The sequence below is a fragment of the Rutilus rutilus genome, assembly GCF_951802725.1.
Source record: "Rutilus rutilus genome assembly, chromosome: 2".
Classification (NCBI taxonomy): domain Eukaryota; kingdom Metazoa; phylum Chordata; class Actinopteri; order Cypriniformes; family Leuciscidae; genus Rutilus; species Rutilus rutilus.
This window is the reverse complement of record NC_140210.1, coordinates 14,029,775-14,054,643: the sequence shown is the minus strand read 5'-3', so window position 1 is coordinate 14,054,643 and position 24,869 is coordinate 14,029,775. Positions and strand designations below refer to the sequence as shown.

The window sequence follows — 24,869 nt, the reverse complement described above, 5'->3', positions numbered from 1 at the left end:
CTCTCTCATTTCATACCTTGTATCCTGTTTTTGGTGCGTACATTTTTTCTAATTACTTCATGAATACAGCTATGATCTGCACTCAAAATTCGTCACGCTATTTTAAAATTTTCACAGGCCATTCATTGACTGACAAAGCTGAAATATAATAAAATATAAATAGATGAAAAACAAACCCAAAATTAGCGACTGAAATAAAATGCATTGAAGTACTAAAATTACTTAAACCTAAATAGATTTTTTTAATTAAACTAAATAGAAAAAAGAAAACAAAAAAAACATAAAAAATTTCTAAAACTTAAATGAAAACGAAAACTTATTCAACACTAGTAAATACTACAATAACATACAAATAATGCAAAAATAACACTGGGTCAGTACATATGAATGGTATGAAGTTAATTATCCATCTACAGCTACATTTAAAAATCTTTAGTTGGGGTGTTAAGCCCATCAGGCCGCAAACAAGCAGAGGTTTAAGCTTATTCCAGAACAGGTTTAGACGTCTTCTAATATACGATTTGCAAGATCAGCATATGAAGGTAATCTCCGGCTGGGTGTGTTTGTTTCTCTGATGCAGGAGTGGGTGGATGGTTTGGGCAGGAGTGCTGCAGTCTGCATGTTAAGGAGTTGGTGGTCAGCCAAAGGTGCAGTCTGAGTCATGGCTGGAGCGAGGGAGGGGGGAGGAGAGTCGCAGGAAATTAAAAGCCGAATAAAGCAGCGAAAACGAGGGGAGAGAGCATGAAATGGAGCCAAAGGCTTTAGGATTGAGTGAAAGATGTGATGAAAGCAAGAAGTAAGCAGGAGGATGGAGGCTGGAGGGCTGTTTTCACAGTGAGAGACACAGATGCATATGCTCATACACTCCCTGTGACCTTCTCACTCCTCTCTACAGTACGTCATGTCACACCCAGATCTCCTGCGCTACCATAAACACATCTCCACGAAAGGTGACCTCCAGCAGCAGAGAGCAGCTTTGAACACATTGCCAAATTAAAACCTGTTTATGCAATCTAAACCCAGGGTTTCACACAGTTCATACTGTACCCTGGGTTAACAATTAATGAAATATCACACTGTACATTTGTAAAAACCGGGTTAATGTTCTTTATTTGCATATTCATGAGGCGAAAGCATGCAAGTAGATGCTTTTATAGTTGATTCGTCTATGGAAATTTTGTCAAATTTGTTTTGGCGTCTTAAATCTTCTGAAATATAATACAAACATAATACAGCTGCTGGTTTATTCCAGTTAACGCGTTTGTCGTTGCTGTTCAACATTTTTTCCCCTCAGGTGCTGAAACAAAATAGTACAAAAAGCTCATGAAATTTTAATGAGGTAAGCACTGAGGATGCTTATGACCACTGTAACTTTCCATCATAGGTTCCCACATTTTCAGATATATCAATTTAAATAATTTTCCCAAGAAATATGCAGATTCTTCTAGGCCTGAAAAATCACACTTTTGACAATTGTGGCTAGCCAGGCCGTGGTTTCCCCTTCAAAATTACAATCGAGAAATGCTGCATTAAGCACAGTGTGAAAAGCCCTTTAGTATTTTTTTTAGGCCTTTTTTCAAAGCATCCACATAACCTTTTGTGGTCACCAACTTTCTACGCCACTCATCCCTGAACAGGTGAAAAGAGCTGTGGTTAAATCCTGTCGACATCTCAGAAAAGCCAGATTAAATACGTCTTAGCCCTGGGCTGGATGCGATGTGACAGAAAGAGAGAGATGTTGGCCAAGTGTCACTATACGAGGAATATTCCACAGGCATTTTAAAGCTGCTAGATGTCAGACATGTCCATACAGCTGGCATGGAGGAAACTTCCATTGCTTCAGAGTTCTGGTGATTGTCTCTGAAGTTTTAGGATAAATCCTTCTCAACTCTGTGGACGAGTCCAACAGCTCCCAGTGAGATGGAGAGAGAGTGCTACATGTAATCTGTGAAGTGGTTCAATCGATAAAACGCCTCATCTATTCAGGTAATCTGAGCAAAATAGTTTGTTTTGTTGGTCATGCCATGGAGACAACATTAAAACCAAAGTCCATAGAAGCCCCTGTTCTTATCTTGATCCTAATCCAAAGCAGCTCATCTGCTTGCTTATGTTTCTGTCACATTTCATCCCTCATCAGACGCTTATCGTGCTGTACACATCCTCAAGCGTGGCACACATTCAAATGAGCAGGATGCTGCGTTCGAGCCTAATCTTCCCTCAAAATCACTTTCCTATTACACACAGCATGAGGCCCATTCATTTACTATGGAAGGGGGCCAGTAATAGCATTATCATGCAAGTGCGGGTGAAGATGGTCTGTAATCCACGGCACGCCTATCAGATCTTTATCTTCCATTCCATTCGTATCAGGCGTCGCTCAGACATTTACTTATTTCCATGTTGGGCTAATGATACTAGGGGTCGGGTATAAATCTAATAATATACCAGTATTTGTCATGGTTGCCAGTGTTTCCTATGCAGCTTTCCTGATTCAGCTGAAATTAAAGATATGTAGCCACTAAATAATGGCAAGAGAACCAGTGAATTGTTTTCACAAACAAGGTTCGTCAAAACATGACTCTTATGAGCAGATTCTTGTATTAGGTTACAAATCAGGCACTATCATTATAGTCGGATTCAATAAAATTCACCAAAAACCACACTATGGAAAACCAAACTTTAATTTTTTTTTCATAAACTCTGAATATTGCAATTTTTTTCACATTTTTTAAGAGAAAAAGTGTGCAAAAGTGCTTACCTGAAGCTTAAGCAGTAGAGCATGGTGCAGATAACACCAAGATCATGGGTTTGATTTGCAATTAACTGAACATGCATAAACGTATAAAAATATACGCCTTCAATGCAGTATACGATTTTTTCTTTTTTTTATGCATCGGCCAAATGCATAAATGTAAATGTGTTTTATGTCAGTTTCTTAACTACCCTTTTCAATAAAAAAAAATAATATTTCAGGTCTATGAGGGTGCTTTTAACAATGAAATATGTGGGTCAAATGAACCTGCAAACATCATAATCATTATAGAAATTTTGTACACATTCCACAACAGTGTTCATGAGTGTGTTCCTAAAATGAGAAAAAGTCAACCAGTATTAACCAGTATTTGACTACTAAAAAAAGCCCAAATGGGTCATAATATAAAAAAATATTATTTAAAAAGATATGCAAATAAAAGGTTTTGAATAATTTTTTGCTTATATGGTACATCTCTAAATGAATCATAACCTTAGCCAAGACTGCATGTGTCAAACTGTTTGTGCGCATAAATCATATCCTTGATTGAAAAACTACTTTTAGCAACCAGTATTTCATGTTCTTTCCCGTCCAAGTTTTTCATGAATCACTTCAACAAAGCGGGAACCAGCCCATAGTGGTGCTTGCCAACTCTCAATAAACATTATCTGTAATGGGAAAAGCTGTTAATCTGGTCTCAGATCAGCAGTGAAGGGCACCTTTTTACCTAAACAGAAAGAAACCTGCTGGTTCCAACAGATGGACTGCAGCAAAATGGCCCCTTTGGAGCCTTTCTTTTTTTTTTTTTTGCTTGTGAAAAACAAGTGAATGGCAATTTTCTGTTTTAATCTATAAACACAAAATGGGCTCCACTGTAATGAGTGAAATGAGTGAAGGGTGTTTACTGAGAAAAGAGCACTTGTGTGCAAAGGAATTCCAACTATTCTCTTGCTATGACATTCTTTGGCCGGCTTTATCCTCAGACAATATCAGAGCAAAGCAAACAAAGAACGGAGAGAAATTTGGACAATGACACATCCAAATACCATACAAAGAAAAAGCACACGCTTTCATTCTTTAGACAAAATAGAGGTCAAACTGGAGGAAAACAAAATACATAGTGTTTGTCTGAGTATGTGTGTACACACTAGGGGTTGGTGATGTAGAAATCTGGGACCCATGACCCAAAGGAGCCTATTTGTCTAGATCTGCTATCGATCCCAACCCGAGAAGGTTTTAGTCTCAGAGGGTGAGTATCTGCCAGTGAGTTGCTTGCATGAACTCCAGGGGTTTATAGCACTTAAATGGTGAACTGAAGTGTAGCGAAAGGAAAAAGTAAACAGACCCAAGGTCAAGAAGATAGAGAGACTGTAAGAGAACCAGAAAGAGATGAACAGAGCAGTGGAACCGAGGGGAGTGGAGGGGGCATCCATAGATTCAGACTCAGAAATGCAGACCGCAAAAGTGCAGAAAATGCTCATATTTAAAAACACAAGCAGAATATATATTAGACTTTATTAATGTCCTCAAAAAGACAGTTAATAGTTTACAGCTGAGTGAACTGCAAAAGTGAATAGAGTATTCGCACTAAACCCCATTGTCTCCTGCTTTACTGTTCCACTTCCTCTGACAGGCGCTTCAAAGGACACAGCATTTCCTGTTTAATTGGCCCCAGCGAGTTCCACGGGACTCTCTAAAGCATTGCATCAGACTTGAGACACTATTCCCACAGCTATAATCTCCTTTATATTAGGGATGCATAATATACTGGTTATCGGCTGAAACCCGAAATTAATATATTATAAATTATAAACCATTTAATTTACTTATTTAGCCATTTAATTTACTTATTTTAGCTGTTTAATTTATTCAGCTGATATTAGGTATTTATTGCGATATTGGATATTTGCATTTACTTTGACCTACTTTTACAAATAAAAATGTTTTTTTACAAAGTAATGTAGACTTATAATGTGGGCAACACAAACAATTATTGACATATCAACTGTTTTCCATTATGGCCCAGTTGAACACGTACAAATACAAATGTTTTTAGAACTATGAATACATTTATATACACATACATTTACAACCTATGTTCGCTCTCTGATGGTAATGCCTGTTTTAGCCTTTTTGGAAAAAAAGTGGGTATATTTCTGAGTAACAGAAGTTGATCCAAGCTTTACAAGCATTTTCAAGCTGGTGCTTCTTTTCGACAGCTCCGCAAACAGAACTGCATGATGGGAACAAAAAGGCAGCCTGCCATATATGCGGCGATGACCCTAATCATGGCGCATCTGCCATCTGCTACGATGATGTCTCTCATCAGACAGCATGTTGCTGCTGCACCAATCACGTCTCCGCTGTGATAAGACGAGAGCCAATCAATGCACACTAGATTTGATTACAGAAGCTCAAAGGCTGATAACCTTGGGAATGATTTGAGATCCTCTTCTGTGAAAAGCGGACTAGTGAGAGTCACATGGAAGAAAAATCTAACAAACGAGAATGACAACGCCCCTGTCAGTGTCTGTTATGATAGTGAACATTGAAAGGAGAGATTTCATTAGACTCTGGATGAAAATGGAGGTCAGGATGGAAAGGGCAGCGCTGCATGATGAGTGAACCGTACACACACACACACACACACACACACTTTATTTTACAACTGCCATAAACTTGCAGCACAAGGAACATGTCACAGCATCAGCTGGCACAATGAATCCTTAAAGTGCAGGAGGAAGGGAATGGCAAAGAAAGGAGGTGAGAAAAAGAGAGAGAGAGAGGGACAGTCAGGCAGAAAGACAGGGTGTTTGCAGCTAGTGATCATCTCAGTGTTCAATAGAACATGACTGTTCTCACATTCTCACGTGAATAAGTGATGAAGATGGTCATGTGCAGGTTTTCTGGATGAATTGAGATGGTAGTGAGTGCAGTTGTACAAGGATGCTCAATGAAAACACACCTCCCATGAGAGAGAGAGAGAGAGAGAGAGAGAGAGTGAGTGAGAAGATAAAGAGAATGAGAGGAGGACAGAGAGGGATCAGCTGCACATTCATGTACACCTCCAATATCTGAAAGCATTTTGAAAATGCAAGCAAAGCAGCCAATCTTTCTCAATCAGTGATCAATGTATTATCATCATTGATATTGATAGTGGAACTAGAGCTAATCATTTTAAATGATAATCCTGACTAATAGAAGATTAATATGTTACTCTGAGACCCTTTAGCTGCATTTTTTTTTCTTTTTAATCTGCCAAATTGTTCCAGTAAAGTGGAGTAGATGGCATATTTATACATTCTGGATGTGCTATATGTTGAATTATGTTTTTAAAAAATAAGTCATATTACAACCGTTGCAGTTTCCGTAGAAATTTCGCATGATCAAACTCTAGTGTGACTGTGGCTTTAAGTAAGAGTGATGAAGCACAATTGTGCCTCATTTTAATCAGAATCATATGCTGTGAGTAATACTCTTACTATATTCTGTTTCTTTAATTTGAACAAAAAATAAATGAAGAAATAATTTAAATTCATGTACTTAAGTATACATCACTGCTGAACAATGCATTTCTCATTGGATTATGCATTTACCTTTAAAGCTAAATAAATACATAAATAAATAAAAGCTCACCTTTCCAGTAACAGCAGACCACACTTTGAGTGTGTTGTCATCTGAGCCGCTCACTATGCGATTTCCACAGAACTGGAGACAGGTGATGACATGGTCGTCATGGCCTTTCAACACCTGGAGATAGAGAGAAGGCACAGGAGAGAAAGAGAGGATTAATTACAAAATGAACAGAAACGCCAGTATTTCAGTGATGTGTGAGAATGATGTGAACCTGCTGATGTGGCAAATGGCAAAGCAGCTTTCAACTTGACATGGATGAACGAAACCGTCAGGTTCATGGTCACAATGGTAACAAACGAGTCAGGTAAATAAATGCTTCCGCTATTCTGATGCAGCTGAAGTATGTGTACATCCTAAAATGCTTTCTTTTCTTTTTTTTTGCACCCACTGTGCCTTAAGGAGGATTTTTAAGTAGCTCTTTACAGGCTAGTGCAGGTGTTTTCTAACACTTTTCCACACATATCTGTTCCAGGATTGAGCCCCAGGGGACAGGCGGATGTGTATCTCTCAAAGGGAATTCTAAATTAAATTTACAGCAGTAAAAGTTTAAAGTTTGAGTGCCAATTTTGACTAAGTGATTTAATATTATGCCTTACAGTAATGAGGAACTAGAAAAATGAATGTGGGAAAAAGCAAAACCATCCATCCATCGGCAGTAAGATTTATTTTATGTTTCTGAAAGAAGTCGCTTAGAAAGTTCATATGATCAGCAATTACTTAAAATAGAAAACTTTTGTAACATTATACATGTCTTTACTGTCACCTTTGATACATTTATTGCATCCTTGCAGAATAAAAGTATACATTAGAAAAACGTACTGATGCCAAACTATTGAACGGTAGTGTTTGTGTATATAGTTAAAATAACATTATTTTCTATATTTTATTATTTAATATTTCCTGCAATGTGCAAGTACAAATGTACACATGTTCCCTGTGCCATGTGCAGTGCCATTTTAGACATATGGGATAAACACTTGAAATTTCATTTAAAATGGGTGTACGTACACTATCAGGAATGTACCCGTGAAGTAGGAGTGTAAATAAAAGTGAATACACACACTACCTTAGGTGATTTGAGGTCCCCTCTCCTCCAGTTGGTGTCTATTCTGTGTTGTCTGATGTAGGCACTCTTCCAGGGACTGTGTGTGAACCCTGGCTTGATAACCTTCCTTCTCTTTATGTGCAAGGGCTCGTCAATACCTGCAAAAGTGTCATTTTCTATGTTGGTGACACCGATTCAATGCATGATTCTACTATTATAACGGCATCAATCAGGCAACTATTTAATAAATGTGTGGTGGAGAGCAGTGAAATCACCTTCTTCTTTGCATTTTTCCCTCCAGAGCAGGTTGTCTTCTGCTAGAATGCGCCAGTAACGACACGTCTGAGCCGCCTGAAGCAGATCCTTTGGCTCCAGAAATGACAATACGTGTAAGGCCAACTACAACAAGACAGAGAAAGAGTGAGACATCAGGAGAAGGCTACGACGGGGATCAAAACACTATTGGGATAGTGTAACAAAGGGGCTTAAAACCCTTTTTATTTTATTTCTCAAAATTTTACATAGCAGGTTTTTCAGGAACCAATGAAATAGGAAAAGCATAGGATTTGAGATAAAACTATTGTTTGTAAAAGCTTAATAAACAGAACATTGGCTAAACATTTGTTGAAACTTAAATTATGTTCTTAAATTATATCAAAAGACATAACTCATTTATGAGTTCAAATATGGTGACATACTGTCATTATTGATAATATGATTAATATAAAACATAACTATGATAATAACAACTAATAATGGAATAATCTTTTGGATCTTTGAGATGATGTTGCTCCAATATTCAATTAAAAAAATATTTTGGATATATATATATATATATATATATATATATATATATATAAATTTGGCTTTTTAGCCATTTTAACCCTATTAAATGACTAAGGTCTTCACTTGATCACAGTAGTGGATTATCAATGTACAATTCTTTTTTTTGTTTTTTCTGTTCTCCCATTGTCAAGAGTGCTGCCATTTTGCGCAGACCTCAGTGAAGACAGAGCATGTCCAAACAGTTCCACCATTCCTTATGCAATCAATCACAACGGTTGCAGTCTGAGATTCCTCAGTGTGTACAGTACTAGCCTAAAGGAGCTTTTTCCACAATCTGCTTCAATCAGGCAGACAGACACACCCTGCATATTACTGCACTGACACAAAAGAAAAACAACCTTGACGGGGAGGAGAGTCGGGAAAGATGACAGGTGATGGAGAACAAGAAAGGCAAGCTGAAACAGCAACAGGAAGGAGAGAGGATGAAAGGAAAAGATGACTGCCATTACAGAAAGAAGAAGAGCAGAGAAAGGGAAGGGGAGGGGGTACTAAGGTAGTTTCCTCTCTATATTCTTGAACAGAGGCTGAGAGAATTGTGATCTTTTTTTTTGAAGAGGTGTCAGAGAGGACATGTCTGTCAAACTAATCTCCAGCACCTGCTACTTTGCTTTAAAACCACCCTGTCAAATATCAAAGCCACAAAGTGGAAGACTGCGTTAAATTAACATGAATGGACATCAGTGTTATAGGTCATATTTACCTCTCTGGGCAGCAGTGAGATGAAGTCTCTTTGAAACTGCGGTTCGATCACCTGCATCATGTGTTTCACCTGCGTGGGCTCACAGCTGTCGATCAACTCATCCAGCGCAAGCAGCTTCTCTGGGCCACTCCAGCTCTGTAACACACACGTCAGCACATGTGACCAACAGCATATAAAGAATGTGTGCACGTTTACATTTAGAGCTTTCAATTAGAACTGGCAATGCTTTTTCACTGGCTATTCTGCAGCAAACCATTCCCTGAAATGGTTACTTCTGGTAAGAACGGAACCATGAAGGTTCTTGTGTGTCAAATGGAACAGACTTCAAGTCTTGGGGCTGTTGGAAACTTCTCAGGGTTCGTTCTCTCCATATTAAGCTGCGGTCAACTTGATCCAGAGGAATAAAATGTTTCGCTGATCTCATGGTGTTCGGAACTTAATTCGCTCTCAGTGAGGACGTGCTGCACCAGAGAGATTGTGCCAAAGTCATTCCGCTCTGAGGCGCATCAAATGAGGGAGGAGGATTGCTCAGGGATGTTTATGATGGAAGAGGGATGCACAGAAGAGGACTATGGAGGACCATAATTCACTGCTGAAACGCTTCAGCTGGGGGAACTCAGCATTGTTGTTGCAGGCTGGTTTATGTCTATATGTTTATGCAAGCATAACTAACACCTTTAGCAGCTCAAACTAATGAGATGCCATTAAACAGTTGAGCAAAAAATCTGATTCAAATGCTTATTTGTGTTGGCTCTTTAATTGAAGCCAACTGATTAGACTAATCTTGAGATACAGGCTTCCCAAACTTTATCAATGAATTTCCATGACTTTTCAACAACATGTGTTATTACTTATGACCAAGGTTAACATTTCCAAGATAAAACATTTAAAATTCCAGCAAGGTTTCCCATGACTGTCAGAACTCCAAAAGTTGCAATTCTAATGCCCGGCTTCAACCCTGAACTGCTACTAAGATATATCACCACAGGCTTCCACTGTAGAATGCAGAAATGACACATTTAATGTGAATCACGCAAGCGATACTGAAAACGCTGACTCATAGGGATACGGAGTGTCATTTGCACCTCCAGATATAAGCCTTACAATAACTCAGGGCACAAACAAGTAACTCATTCAAGCACTGACTGAGCAAACAAGCGAAACCATTTCTGAACCCACTGAGTAACCGCATAGACCGCAATTGAGAGGACGCTATGCAAAACTATTGATTCTCTCCTGAGACACCATTTAAAGACGTCATGAAGAATTACGTGCACATTCCCAACTGCACTTTTATTAAAGGCTTTTTTGAGTAAACGGAAATCTAGCTTGACTCAAAATTAATTCAGAAGAAGCAAGAACACATCTTGGGCAAAACTTTGGGCATTAGACGAAAGCTTCTTCATCCTTTCAGTCAACACAGGTATCTGCTATTTCATGCCAGAGCAGCTTCGTAAAGCCTGAGGACTGATGAAGCCTGTAATTATCTGTAAGGAAGAGCAAACACAGACTGAGGTGGAGACTCTGCTTTCTGTTGAGGCTCGAATTGTTGTTCTAGTAAGACGGATATGACAACGGTGTAAATAGTTGCAAACTTGTAACGGCCGCATGTCCTTAAATAGCTAATTTAGATTCTGTCAGAACTTAGTACCAGCACTTAGTAATTAACATAAAACCAGACTGCAAAAAAAATGTAAGTCTCTTAGCACATGTTGTCAAGGTACAGAGTCCCACAAATGTATTCATGGACACGTTTTAAGTTTAAAACAAATCCCTCATTTTAGTTAAATCATGGCCACGCTGTACTAACTCATGTCCTTGTTTTAATTTAGTTGACATGCAGGAAAAAAAAAAAGCAGCAAGATATCATCCACAAATTGACGATTCATTCCCACGACTTAACTCATTCCCTCGGGAACAAATGAATAATTCACGGGAACAATGTTTAACGTGCATGTCACTAACATGATGCTCATAAACAAACAATCTCTAAATTCTGACATATCACCATTATATAGCCACTATGTGCATATCTGTGATTTAAATTATTTATTAATGCTTGTTGAAATCTATAGAATGTTCACCAACAACCATACAATTATTGGCAGAAGAATTGTGTTTGTTATTATTCTTAATAAATATCTTTGTGTGTATTAAACTATGGTGTCATGGTTAGTTAAAAAAAAAAACGATATGCCTAGAGAAGTGTGCTACAGTGATTTTACCATGATTACGGTTTTACTCCGCAGTGATAGTACAGTGGCACCTGGTTAACTTTCTCTGGCAGGTCTTGTGAGAAAGACTCAAATTGTTTGGCTGAACTCACCTGAAAGGTACGGAGCCACTCCTGCAGGCCCGTGGGGGGCTGGATGGATGTGATACGCCGTCTCTGCTGACCCTGCCCGTTGACCGCTCGCAAGCCCCCAAACGTGGTGGGGGTGGCTGGGTACGGCAGTCCCGTGGGACTATTCAGTGAGGAAGGATAAAAAGAGAGGGAAACTAATTAGACTTCAAGAGCGGGAAAAAGATACAATTCAAAAATCACACTAAATGATAACATTTGTAAAAGGACATTCGGTTGAGGAATTTATAACAATTCACTCTGACAGGAGACATCTGTATGGTCCTTATCAATGATAGAGTGCAAGACTGTAGTTTATAGAAGATTTCAAAACAAAATAGCTCACTGAATGTAAAAATCTGAGGCTTTATTTCAGAACAATAGTGTGAGAATTACAGCCAAAACCAAAGTGGTGTGTGGACTGAATCTGTGCCAGATGAGCACTACAGTCCACCAGAGCCACTGTTGTGGTCCAACATTAGACAACGTGACCATTTACTTCAGCCTCAGAATTCAATCAGCCACCTGCCCAACACCAATTCATTCAAATGTTTATCTTCATCTTGGTTTCATTCCTGGAAACCCTTTCCTGTTTCATTTCATTATTAGAAAGCCCATTTAAAACGGTGCTCAAAAGCTTAATGTATGCAAACTAGTAAGAACTGAAGCACATTCCTTTTTCCACTTGTGGTGAGAAAAGGACACAGAGAGTTGTCCCATGTCAGCAGTCCTTACTGCAATTTCATGTCTCTGGGGCCCTACACTAAAACAAAAAAGACAATTCAGCACTCCTTCCTTGCTTTCTGCTTATCTACGAATACCTTCTCCGGTGGAAGAAACGAACGGATGAGCAGGAGAGCGGGAAGAGTGCAGGCGAGCACGTAGTGAGGTCTGTTTTTATTATGGATTCATATTTAATGGGATTGGAGAGCGAGATGCCAAGATGCTTCAATTACCCAGCGCGCAACTGCTGACTGGTTGGCCATGTACTATTCTAGTATAAACCAGGAGAACACCTGCATCTTGACAATAAGCCATGAATACTCGTCAGAGCTTAATGCTGAGTATTGGTTTGCTGAATAAGGAACCTCTCAGGTGGTGATTCCATGATAAAGGGATTTGGGTGACTGCGTTCATTGCTGAACCATTAGCAACACCAAAAAGAAGAGCTAGATTTGCACATTCTAGTATAGTACATTAGCTCTTGCAAGGCAGCAACCTAAACGTGTAGGTTTCAGGTGAGCTTTGCAGTGTAAAAGGAAGCGAGATGATTAGATAGATACAAAAAAAGAAGTTTAAATAGCTATGTTTCCATCCTAATTGTGAATTTAATTTAGGTAAAAAAAGGAACTGCACACGAAGAATTTACAAATAAAGCTACGCTTTCATCCCATGTGTTCAAAAGAACAAAATGATTAATTCCAGTTAAATTTATGCAAAACTAAAGGAAGACTCTGTGGCCCTTTTTTATTAAAAACTTGTGGTTTAACAAACATCCTGTTCATTAGCAATCGTGGGCAGATTCCTTGTCAGACAGTAGGAAGTAACTGTAGCCAAACATCTGAGCAAATTCTTCATAGAATGAGCAGTCACGTTCAATTTTTAATGCACATCAAGGAATTTATTGTGTCTTTTTTTTTCACCTCATTGGCTAAGTGGGGATTTTCAAACATTAAAATATATACTACCATTCAAAAGTTTAGGGATTGTAATATCTCTTAATGTTTTGAATTAAGTCACTTCTACTATTTATTTGATCCAAAACACAAATACTTCTAAATGTTATTTCAATTTAACATCATTACTACTTAATATATTTATTTCTGTGAAGGCAAAGCTAAATTATCAGCAGCCATTATTCTAGTCTTTAGTGTCACATGATATTTCATAAATCATACTAATGTGCTGATTTGGTGCTGAAGTAACATTTCTGATTATCAAAGCTGAAAAAAGGCTGTGCTACTTGTTCTTGACGAAACAGTGATAGATACATATATACATACATATATATATATATATATATTCTTTTATAAGTATAAATGTAAGTTTAAGAATTATAAAAAAAATTTTATTAAGCTCTTTTATTTCTTATTTTATTTACTCATTTGAAATTCTTAATTCATAATATGAATATTTAAGGATTATTCAATTCAATTTGATGGAATTGTACAATTAATTGAAATACAAAATATTGAAAAAAGGCTTACTTTTTTTGGAGTGTAGAAAGTTCAAAAGAACAGCATTTGTTTGAAATGGAAATCAATTGTAAGCAAATGTCTTTGTCACTTGTAATCCATTTAATGTGTCCTTGCTGAATATATATGTGTGTGTGTGTGTGTGTGTGTGTGTGTGTGTGTGTGTGTGTGTGTGTGTGTGTGTGTGTTTCCATCCAGCATTTTATATATATATATATATATATATATATATATATATATATATATATATATATATATATATATAAACAATTATGTCTACCTGTTACTGTACTATTTGGTAGTTTAATGCAACAACGGCTAAAACATTTAGCAAAATTCAGGTAAGGTGGTGAGAGTTTACCTTGGACAGGGCTTTTTTCCTGAAGGGAAAGGTCGAACCTCAGGGCCATGGTCCAACTTCCTCTTCATCTGCAACAAAGAGAAGGAGGGGAGCTGGTTAGTTTGGGTTTGTAGAAGGCAACAAAACAATGACAGCGTAATATCATGAGAGGGCGAATTCCTCAACCTGTAAAACCACATGCTACTGATCCACCCGTGTTCCTTCCTATGTTAAGAGGTTACTGAGTGAGTCTGTGTTTTGTACTAGAGTGTGTTGGGTATTGTGCTATGGTTCCCTCACTACCAAATGTAGGCCAGAGGAAGGAAGGGTCATGTCCACTTTATAGTGACATGGCACAGAAAAGATAAAGTCTGACAGCTGATGCTAACGCTTGTCATGCGAGTCTTCAAAGAGGTGTAGGGTATAAACGTGCACGCCCCTCAGAGGAGTTGGAAAGGGGGCCGCACACACAAAAACACACATCTGTGTTGGTGTTACAGGCTGTGCTTTCACAACAGCCTACATTTATATGGGCTTAAAAGGAAAAAAAGACTAACCCTATGCCTCACTGTCTCTTTCTATGTCACCCACCCCCCGCACAGGCTGAAATGGCCCTGGTTTTGCTGCATAGTTGGTGCCTGGCTACGGAGCATCTACTCTGGAAAAACAAGGGTTCAGTGTCCTCAACACAATGAGGTCCTAAAGCACATTTGAATAAAACTATTTTAGGAGGGTACAGAGCTGCCAGTGAATTGGTGCAGTTCACTTTCAGGAGGAGCTCAGTGATAGACTCCAAATTATGAATCATTGTGCTGCGCCAAACGTTTAAGAGAGTCATTAAGGATGCGAGCAGAAATTAAGAGTGATGAGTAAAGGTTTGCACTACTGAAACAAGCACATACAGTACATTTACAATGTTGATTTGTACCACGCCACTGGTGAATAACAGGTCTGAAATGACTAAATCAACATTCATTCAGTGTGTATGCATTCACAACAATTTGCTAATGACTATGGAAAAAAGTCGCATTCTATAAACTCCACAATGACAAAACATTTATTTATTATATTATTCAGCAAGGATGCATTCAAATGACCTAAAGTGACAGTAAATTCTGTTTTGAACTTCCTAATCATGAAAAAAAAAAAAGTGTTTCCAAAGATATTAAGAGCACTATTTTCAAAATCGATCATTGATAATAAATATAATATTTCATTCTGATCTAATTAATGCAGCTTTGGTAAGCATGAGAGACTATTATTACTACTACTGTTTGTAACAATAATGATAAATGCAATCTTCGGCAAATATTAAAAATAATATTACGTTTTCATTCTGTATTACACGATTAGATGCCTAAATTCACCTGTAGGATTTAAAACCATTGATTCCACTAATTAATTTCTAGTTAATATAAACAAAATATCATATATTGCAATCACATTAAAATAATTACTGATGAAAGGCTATCAGCCGAAACATTTCTCTGCTTAAAACATTCGTGACATTTCATGGTATTGAGACGACCACAGAAAGGCCTGGTACCAGGACACATGACTTGGGGCAGGGGGACATTTCTATTTCTATAAACTCAAAAAAAAATTGACAATTAAAGTATATTTTTTATTTTCAGAACACAGTCTGAACTATATTTTGTTTTTAGGGGACAGTATGGCAAGCATCAGTTTAGACCCACTCACAGCTGATTCCTCAGTCAGTGATCTCACCACAAAGGCAGTCAAACTGATAGGACAGGCAGGGTGTATGAGCCAATTTGCAGGAATGAAGATAAGATGGCATGACACTGAAGATGTTTGAAAGTGCACGTCTGTAACTGCTTAAGAGCCGGTGTGTGTTCGAAAGTGTTAAGGCACTCTCAGGTTACTCCACGAGAACGTGTAAACACAAAACACGCAGGGAATGCCACATTTGATAATCACTACTAATAGGCTACCTAAACCTGTCAAGCCTACTTGGTAAAAAGCACTTAACACAAAATACTGTGAACAAAGTGAAAGCATTAATTTGCTTAGTTATACATTCATTTCACAGAGTGGATTAGACTGTCGCTTTTCTCTAAGGTTCACAGTGAGAGCCATCTGATTTTAGATGAGTCACTGTGTAATCATTCTCCGTGTCTGACACCACAGAGCAAAAATGGCTTGGTCTGTGGTTAACAGGAATGCTTGTGTTCGTGGAAACCAAATAACCTGTTTTAGTGAATAAATCCTGTGATTTATGAATGAATAACCTAGCTCTTTATTTTGAGAACTACTTGGATTGGTCACGACTGCGCATATAGTTAAAATTCTCGACATTTTAGACTATAAAAGTGTGCTTCACTTCATAAATGTAACCCTAACAATCATAAAAACTGATGAAACAAACTATGAGAACGTCAGAAACTGAGCATCATGAACGTTATCATTAAAGGGATACGTTTGCATGATCTATTTTCAAATTTTGTCCATCTAAGACCATCAAACATCCTTAATGAGTTTCGTTTTTAAAACCAAACAATTAGAGTAACAAGATTGCCGGGGAGCATCCGTCAACGTCACTGCAGTTTACTCGATGTGGTTCTGATCAAAGGACACACTGAAAACTGCAGCGACTGCAAGCTTCTGATAAGCTCTAGGATTTAAAACATTCATTTCACTCAAATTCAAAATCATAAAGTGTGCGCTGTGCGCCAGATGTGGCTCGGTTTCCTTCGTCAAAAGCAATGACACAGTGACCCAATCACACTGTAGGGTGGTCTGATGCCGCCAGCCAGTGGAGGATACACACCCTTCAACAGGCAGCGCAGAAGCTGACATGACTCCCTTACAAAATCATTCACACATCACAACATCATATACGCGACTGTACGTTACATATCAACATGGCTACAATAACAGTAAAGGAGTCCAAATGGGGTTTCTGCAGCATATCAGGCTACATTCTGCAAAGCACAAAATAATATTACCAACAGGTTTACTCTGAGTGGCGCAGGAAGACGAGTATCATGAGTCAATTATACATCAAAAAGCGGTTAACTCATATAAGATCCAATAAATCAGACTTACAAATAATGCTAAGAATGATGCAGTGCTTCTTAAGATCTAGTATAGGGAATGTTTAGATACTGTATGTATGATGAAGGAAGCGCAGGTGCAGTATTGTATGTGTTAGGATGGGCAGATGGTGAAGAAATAGTGATGGAGCCTATGTTCTCCAAACCCACCACATAATCAAGTGCATCACATCCATTTCTACATATGAGCTTCCTAAAGGAGACTTAAAGTATATTCAAGTGAATGCATAATATCGCGGAAGGTGATTCTCTATGTCAGCTGGAGATTTTTCCGCAGTGGCCGTAAGAACAGTCGCATATTTCACCGACGCACCCTTAAAGACGCGCACGGGTCTAGCAGTGTAACGTTACGCGGTCAGAGCGCGACGCGACAAACCCGAACGCAGAAATTACAATCAACGAAGCTGTGTACATTGTACGCGCGCGCGTCGTATTTGAATATTACAAAGAGCTGTACGAATCCTACATCGCGCGCTTGCAGTGTAAACCGCTTCTTTGATTTATAATGGGAGCGTTCCAGTCGCGTCGCGTCAGCGTTGATGGGGTATTACAGCGAGCCCGCTGAGAGAAGGCGGATGGCAGTATCGATATAAAAGCCGCAGTGCATCCAACACTAGGCGTTTACTCACTTTATAGAAGATCATCTTTAAAGTGCCGTAGAAACCCATGGTTGATGGTGGTGACGATAATCCGGCTGTGATTCACTGAGAGACGATGAAGAATTTATGGAAATATATCTGCGCGATAAGGGCTCTATTAATCCCGGATAGATCCGACAGGGACATACTCATCCACGGACGGATGCACAGGAAGCCGAAAGGAAGAATCCAACGACCCGCCCGTCTGTCTCTTTGACCGTCCTCTGAGCGGACTGACTGAGCGAGCAGAAGGAGAGAGGAGGGAGGGGAGGAGAGATATGGAGAGAGAGAGAGAGAGAGAGAGAGAGAGAGAGAGAGAGAGAGAGAGAGAGAGACTGCCCTCTTCAAAGAACTTGTCATCCAGCATAAAAACCTAGACTTTATATCAGTCTTTATTAATTACATAAGCCTATAAGGACTTTTTATTTTTATTTTTAAGTCATATTACATTATATTTCTATTTTATTATATTACAAGTCTATATAAACACAGGGCTACCATATATTTTATTTAATTAAACATTAATAAATACATATTTCATATTTTCTTAATATTCAACATTATTGATCTGACTGTACTGACGCTGCTGTATGAGAACTGAGCTGGACTAACGTTTTTTTTTTGTTGTTTTTTTGCAGAACTGCTTTATAGATGAAATGAACTCATTTAATAATTGATCTTTACAACGGAAATGAATCAACACTGAACTGACTTCAGCTGAACAACAGATGAAATGCATAATTTTCCTGTTATCTCTGTAAAGCTGCTTTGAAACAATCTGTCTTGTATAAAGCGCTATATAAATAAAGGTGACTTGACTAATTACATCAAATCGTATGACCGAAAAACCCAAGATAAACAAGGATCCACCAGGTTTAAACACTGGGATGGAAAGGGGGAAAAAAATAAGCCATGTGATCAGACCACCTAAAAATTAAAAGAGTGGTTTATTCTGCTATATATCATCCCATATTATAATGCTGCTTCTGAAATTAACATGCATGTTATTATTAATAATTATTTGATTACGTGGGAACAGTTGTCATTCTAATTCTCAGCTTTGCATCAGCCTCAGTCCTGATCAACTTGGTGTTTATTTTGTGATAATGGTTCGCTGGCATTACATTATCCTGCTTATTACAAAGCTGATGGCAAATGGACAAAAAATATTGATTTGAGCAGAAATTAATTTAATAACTTGCTTGTAGAGACAGCGGAGAGACAGAACACACTGTTATGTAAGAAACAAAACTCCCAAACGAGCGGTCAGTTATACAGAATTGCCCTGGACAACTGTCATTATTCATAATATTTGACATCTGCTACAATTGAGAAACTAGATTAAAGTATTCAAGAGAGCCCGGTAATAAATAGTATTATGTTATTATCAAAACAAAAATGGCCAGAAATGAATTGCTGGCTCTCAGGAGTATACACTGGCTAAACACAGGGATCAGATGACAGGTTTTCTGCAGATGAGGAGGAAGTGAATGGTGCTGTACATGCAGCCAGAGGACGACAGTGGAAGAGCCTGAGATTATATTCAACCGAAACTGGGTGGTGCACGCCTTCCACTTGTTGTGGATCCTGAGCCCGCCCCTCAGCCGCTGAAGACGACTGCCGGCCCCTTTTCTTGTTATTTCCGTCAGACTGAGCAGGTGGTATTTGCCACTCGGGGTGGTTTTGTGTGGAATGCATGATTAAAGATCGCCTAAGCGTATACAGACACACAAGGGTTGTTAAACTACATTAAATATGTTTCAAATAATATCTACACTAAACTAGAACCAGAACACTAAACCAGAATCAATAGGTCATGCAAATAATCTCTGATAACTGTCAAAAGCAACTACAGTAAAGAAAATTCTGTAAGTAAGGTTCCATTTGTTAATGGCCCACTGAAGTGCCTTGAAACGCGCAGCATTATTCAATGTGTTGACGTAATTTCCACTGAAACGGGAAGACAGGATGGGACATACAGAACAGCTCCTCTCATTTCTTAAAAAATAGCCAATAGGCTCTAAGCACGATCACTTCCGCATTTTGTCTCAGCCCACCCGGTTACATCCGGTGCAAGCCGTTTTTGCATTCGGTGGAGATAATGGTACATTACACTCGCTGTTTAAAAGAACTTCCAGCGGTTAACGTGAATGATGTTAACAATACTGTGAGGCAGTTAGCTGTCACACCTAAGAGTAAGAAAGAGAAGGGCTTTAAATGATATACTTCGAGCTACATCGACAACTTTGAGGGTGAGTATTCTCTCATATCATGCGAAATCCGACTAGCGAATCCGTTTCTAAAATCGTTATCTCCGTTTCTGAGAAAAGTTTTGCCGCTAGTACACTTCGCCATAGAACACGCTATGTTGGAAGAAAAGACGCTGGCTGAGATTCTACCGGAAATACATCAGCAGCGTTTGTGAATAGAGCGTATAGCATTTTGTTTATATCACAGCTCGGCCAGACGTTAACTAATGGAAACACTGTAGTGTTACCTACTAACAAGCATGTGACCAAAAAAAAAAAAAAAAAGGTTCTCTAAAAATTAGATAGCTGGCTGTGGCGCTCTCCTGTTTAGATGTCAAGATAAGTTTGAGCAATTCAAACAAACGATAAAGAGATGACATAAGGAGGTGACTGCTTGTTGTCTGTTTTGTTCCTGTGACTCACTGAACAAGCCTAGACATGTCCCACAGACACCTCAGTGATGCCTATACTGAACCACCCTGACTGCCTTTAAGAACAGAGAGCCATGAGAAATGCTTGTGTTCTTTAGCACTCATAATTATATTTTCATGACACAAATTCAGATTTCCCCATTTAATAGCAAATGACCTATTCTACATGACTAGTATGACTTAAGTTACATACTGTAGTCATTATGTACAATATAAGTAGTTTTTGCAAACAAAATTACTAATTAACAAGTCTAATTACTCATCTTGCAGTTTCAGTAAGTCAACAAATCTAAAACTCAGACAACAGACAGATCCATTGCATCATTGACAAACTGAGAACAGTCACTGAAGCTTAACAGCACAAACACCCCAAAGTTTCTGTATCATGGCTTTTGTTTACAGGTAACAAGCCATATCTTCCATCTATGGAGCACTGGAGCACAGAATAGCCACGCTAAACAAATCAGTGGTTACCATGCTTCCACCCCAACCATTTCATTACACTTCCCCAAAATGGGTTCGGATCAAACAAACCAGCAAGTGTGATGAAGCCAGACTAAACAAATCTCAAAGGACTGTGGTTGGTGTTACAATGCTCATTACAGCCTAATCAAGGCAAATGAAAAAAATGGGAATGTATCAAGGAAGTGTTAGCAAATGTGATCTCTGCCATTTGCCTGACATTCATTACAAAGGAAACAGCACTGGATTAATAGGGCATCTACTTGTGAAACAATCCGCATGGCACCAAGTACCTTCTATTGACCGCCAAGGGCAAGGTGCTCCAAATAACACCAAACTGAGTTAAAGCTACAAGTAACCATGTTGTTAGTTGAGTTAGCAGTTTTAGCAACCACTTTCGACTCAATGTCCTAATTTGCCCCACTGAGACTGATTCTCAGAGAAATCCATTTGGAGTATAACACTGTTGCCTAATCCTGATAATGAAAGTGCAGGTGTATAAAATTTTATTAATGAATTTTATTTACAATGTGCGCGGTTGTTCAGCATTGTGAGTAGTGAGAATATGCTTGAAAAGAAGGTTAAGTACCGGAAAACAAACCTTGTGGGTTTAGACTTTTTACTAGGGCTGCCCCCTAATACTCGACTAATTAGTCGATCAGAAGAGGCTTAGTCGACCAAAATTTTTACTAGCCAGTTAGTAAAAACTTGCGGCAAAGTTCGTTATCGGTGAGTCTTTGTGGTAATTACAGTATGTCGTGCAGGGAATCCAAATCATCCATCAAACTCAAATATTTCTTCTCATTTGAAACATGTAAGTAGTAGCAACTTTACATGGCCGCTCGCTCTAACGTTAACCTGGATAACTGTGTACTATTATTAGGCGCATATCAAAGTGTTCGAGCGGAGTAACGAAGCTGAAGTATAGCACGTTTACTGCATGACAGGGAGGCGCCGCTCATCAAAAAGAAAAAAGAAACCTCACAGACATATCTATTGAAAGCTTGAAATGCCAATCGATTGTCAACCAATTCAGGTGGAAAACAAATAATCTCAGATTATGTAATCTGTATGAAACTATATAGGCCCGTCCACAACTGCGGAGATGACGAGTCAACCTCATCGACTATCTCTGCAGCCGAGAAAAGAGAAAACATTATCAATATATTATTGTAATGTTTAGACCATCTCCTTGCGGTTTTTCACCACACATTCATAATCATTACTTCTGCCAGTGTGCTGTGGCAAGCTTTATGCGTGCGCTTGAGCGCTGCCGCTGATTAGGCTATGTATTATATATTAGCAATTAAAGGCTCATTATTATGATTTATATGGCTTATTAATAACACCTGCGACTAATGTTATTAATAACATTAGTCGACTAATCGCTTAAATGAACAACTAGTCGGCTAGAAAAATCTTTAGTTGAGGGCAGCCCTTTATAAAAAAAAAAAAAAAAAAGCATGGTTTGAACAGGTCCCTTGGTTTGTTCTCTTTGCACTTATAAGTTTTGCACAAATAAAAGTTAATCTTTTCAGGTGCAGTGATACTGTGTGCAGAGAGAGGAACACACTGAGTTACTGCGACCCAGCGTTAGGGACAAAATTGCACCTGTCAAAAGTTTCCAAGCAATTTGTTGATGAATTGCTGGATAAAAAAAAAACACTTCATCTTACACAAGTTCCAATGAATCTGTGTCCTGAAGCCAATGAAACTGGAGAGCGAGTGAGCAGCTATAAGGGGCCGTTACGGCAATAACTTTGGCAATAAAGTCTGCACCAAATGGAGAAGAAATGAATTAAGATAAACTTGGAAACACTTTTCTCTGTCCTTCACAAATGGCAAACATTGTATTTTATTGGAATTAAACTAAGACACAGGTGTGATGATGACCCATTTCACGGCTGTTAGAACATCACCATGGCAATCCCTAAACAAACTGGAGCGAGTATGCCTGTTGGGGGGTGGGGGTGGGGTCACAGAACTGGGAGTTTGTGTGTATAAAGCTCTTTCTCTCGCCTTCGCAGACAAAAACCCTCCTAAACTTTACACAGCGGATAGGAATGTATGGCATGTGAGAAGGTCCTGCCCGTGTCTTTTGAAGAGACTCTGACCCCTGTTCACAGTGGAAAATTAACAAACTCCATGGCGAGAGGCTTTCACTGACATGCAACCGCCAAAAAAACAGGTGCTTTCCTGGGAACGCTTGCATTGTAAAGCCCATTTTGTTATCTCCCAATTTCACAGATTTTAGAATGATACAGATATGCTTAAAGCAACAAGACCTGCCAGAGACATGATAGATGGAAAATGTTACATTGTTTTAGTGAAGCAGCAATACCGGTTCCAAAATTTTTTTAATTTCTTAAGACACTATCACAAATCAAGCAGGCAAAATGCCAAGAACATTCTGCAAATATGAGGACAGCTTGTGAAAATATGTGAATGCTAAAACAGTTAGTAGATTTGTCTATGACAATGTTCATTTTTTGCCTGGATCAATCAAATTGAATTAATTTTGGGACATAAAGTCAGAGAGGTACAACCATAATGTTTATATCATTATGAGAGAAAAAAAAGAAAAAGAATGAAGAATAATGAAATTCTTGAAAAGAAAACCGTAAAATTCATTTTCTTCAATTCTGTGTCACTGAGGGTCAATTTTCGTGATTTTTCATTTCATTTTGAATGAGTCACCCTGATTCATTCAAAATTAAATGGAAAATCATGCAAATGAAATAAAACATCATTTAGACATTTTGTATTTTCCCTTTTTGAAAAGAAAATGGAGGACAGACAGTGTCCTCCCCATGAATGGGCAACCGGTGCAAAGCGAGCAAACGTACATTCCAATCGGCCAGATGACATCAAGGTTAATGAATTCGCCTGCGGACTGCAACATCCTACGAAGCACAATGACACCATCTGCTCCTGACCCGGGCATTTAGCCTCCAACTTGACAATAAGACCCTGATCCATCACGTTTGATTGGATCATTACGAATGACGTTCAGACAGCATCATGGGTGGGTGAATGATGAGATGGAATGATACACAGACAACGTAGGGTCACTGTCCAATTTAGGATTTGGATAAACAACAATGCTGGGTAAATTAAATCAGATGTGTGCAAAGCACAGAAGAGTAGAGAGAATTAACTTCTGTGATTTTCCCAAAAATCAATAAACCCGAGATGGAGATGTAAACAAAAATGCAGTGCAAATATTACACAATATTCTCTAAACAGGATCCAGAAACTGCAGCAACTTCCAATTTTAAAATGACAGAATCAGAATGGATAAAAAAAAAAATGGGCTTGAGTCTCTAAACTCTTCAAGTCCTTTATGAGATGGGACAATATTATCATGGTCTAATGCACAGGTTTTTCTCAATTAGCACAGTGCCATTTAGTATGGCATGTGCACCCTACACAGGCAGTATAAATTAAGTTTCTGGAGTCATAATTGCAAACATAGTGTTTGCTCCAAGAACTAAAATATACAAGCATACATGCTCAATGACCTTTGCACTAATCTTATCTTGCAATATAACTGTCATAAATTCTTTGCAAACATACTGACTCATATGTGGTTTATCATGCTGTAAAATCTAAATAGAGATTTTTGTTTGTTAGCAACAGAGAAGGGAAGGCATTTTCTGCTAAGCCACAAAGAGTTGTTCCACATCTACTATCAACAGCAGAACTGTAGTCTTAAGGCAACATACATGTCCTTTAGTTTGTGAAGGGAGGTTGTGGCCAATCCTTTTAAAACACCAGGAAAGAGAACTACAAAAAAAAAAAAACTCCAGGTGTTGTTTTCCTATATGGGGACTGTAATTTTACCCTGTCTGTAGTGGTAATGTTGGGTAATTAGTGGGGACAGTGGCTACAGCTTTATTTTTCCAGCTGTTTGTGAAACGAAGCTCTACATGATTTCAGTAATAGTAACTGTTACTGACTGGTCACAGACTGGTTTGTCAACATTCCGTAGGATAGAGAACAGCGATAGATAGGGTGTGCAATCCAGCTCCTGGAGGGCCCTCTAACCGGCAAAGTTTAGTTCAAATCCTAATTAAACACATCTGAATGAACTAATAACGGCCTTCAGGATCACTAGAAAATTCCAACCAAACTTGTTGGGGCATGTTGGAGCTAAC

General features: G+C 38.5%; 1 protein-coding gene across 2 annotated transcripts in view; it reads right to left on the bottom strand.

Annotated features, from left to right (window-relative positions):
- Nucleotides 1-24,869, bottom strand: part of fbxw7 (F-box and WD repeat domain containing 7) — a 164,341-nt gene that overhangs the window by 10,438 nt on the left and 129,034 nt on the right. Inside the window, exons 1-7 of one of the 2 annotated variants that reach the window (XM_084402979.1) lie at nt 17,562-17,805; nt 13,877-13,944; nt 11,306-11,444; nt 8,980-9,114; nt 7,709-7,832; nt 7,455-7,591; nt 6,389-6,502 (exon numbers count right to left, since the gene is read on the bottom strand). In XM_084402979.1, coding sequence (XP_084259105.1) covers nt 6,389-6,502; nt 7,455-7,591; nt 7,709-7,832; nt 8,980-9,114; nt 11,306-11,444; nt 13,877-13,944; nt 17,562-17,600 — 756 coding nt within the window. In that variant the 5' untranslated portion in view covers nt 17,601-17,805. Of the gene's footprint in view, nt 1-6,388; nt 6,503-7,454; nt 7,592-7,708; nt 7,833-8,979; nt 9,115-11,305; nt 11,445-13,876; nt 13,945-17,561; nt 17,806-24,869 lie in introns of those variants that run through there. The other variant, XM_084402978.1, reaches the window with a different exon arrangement.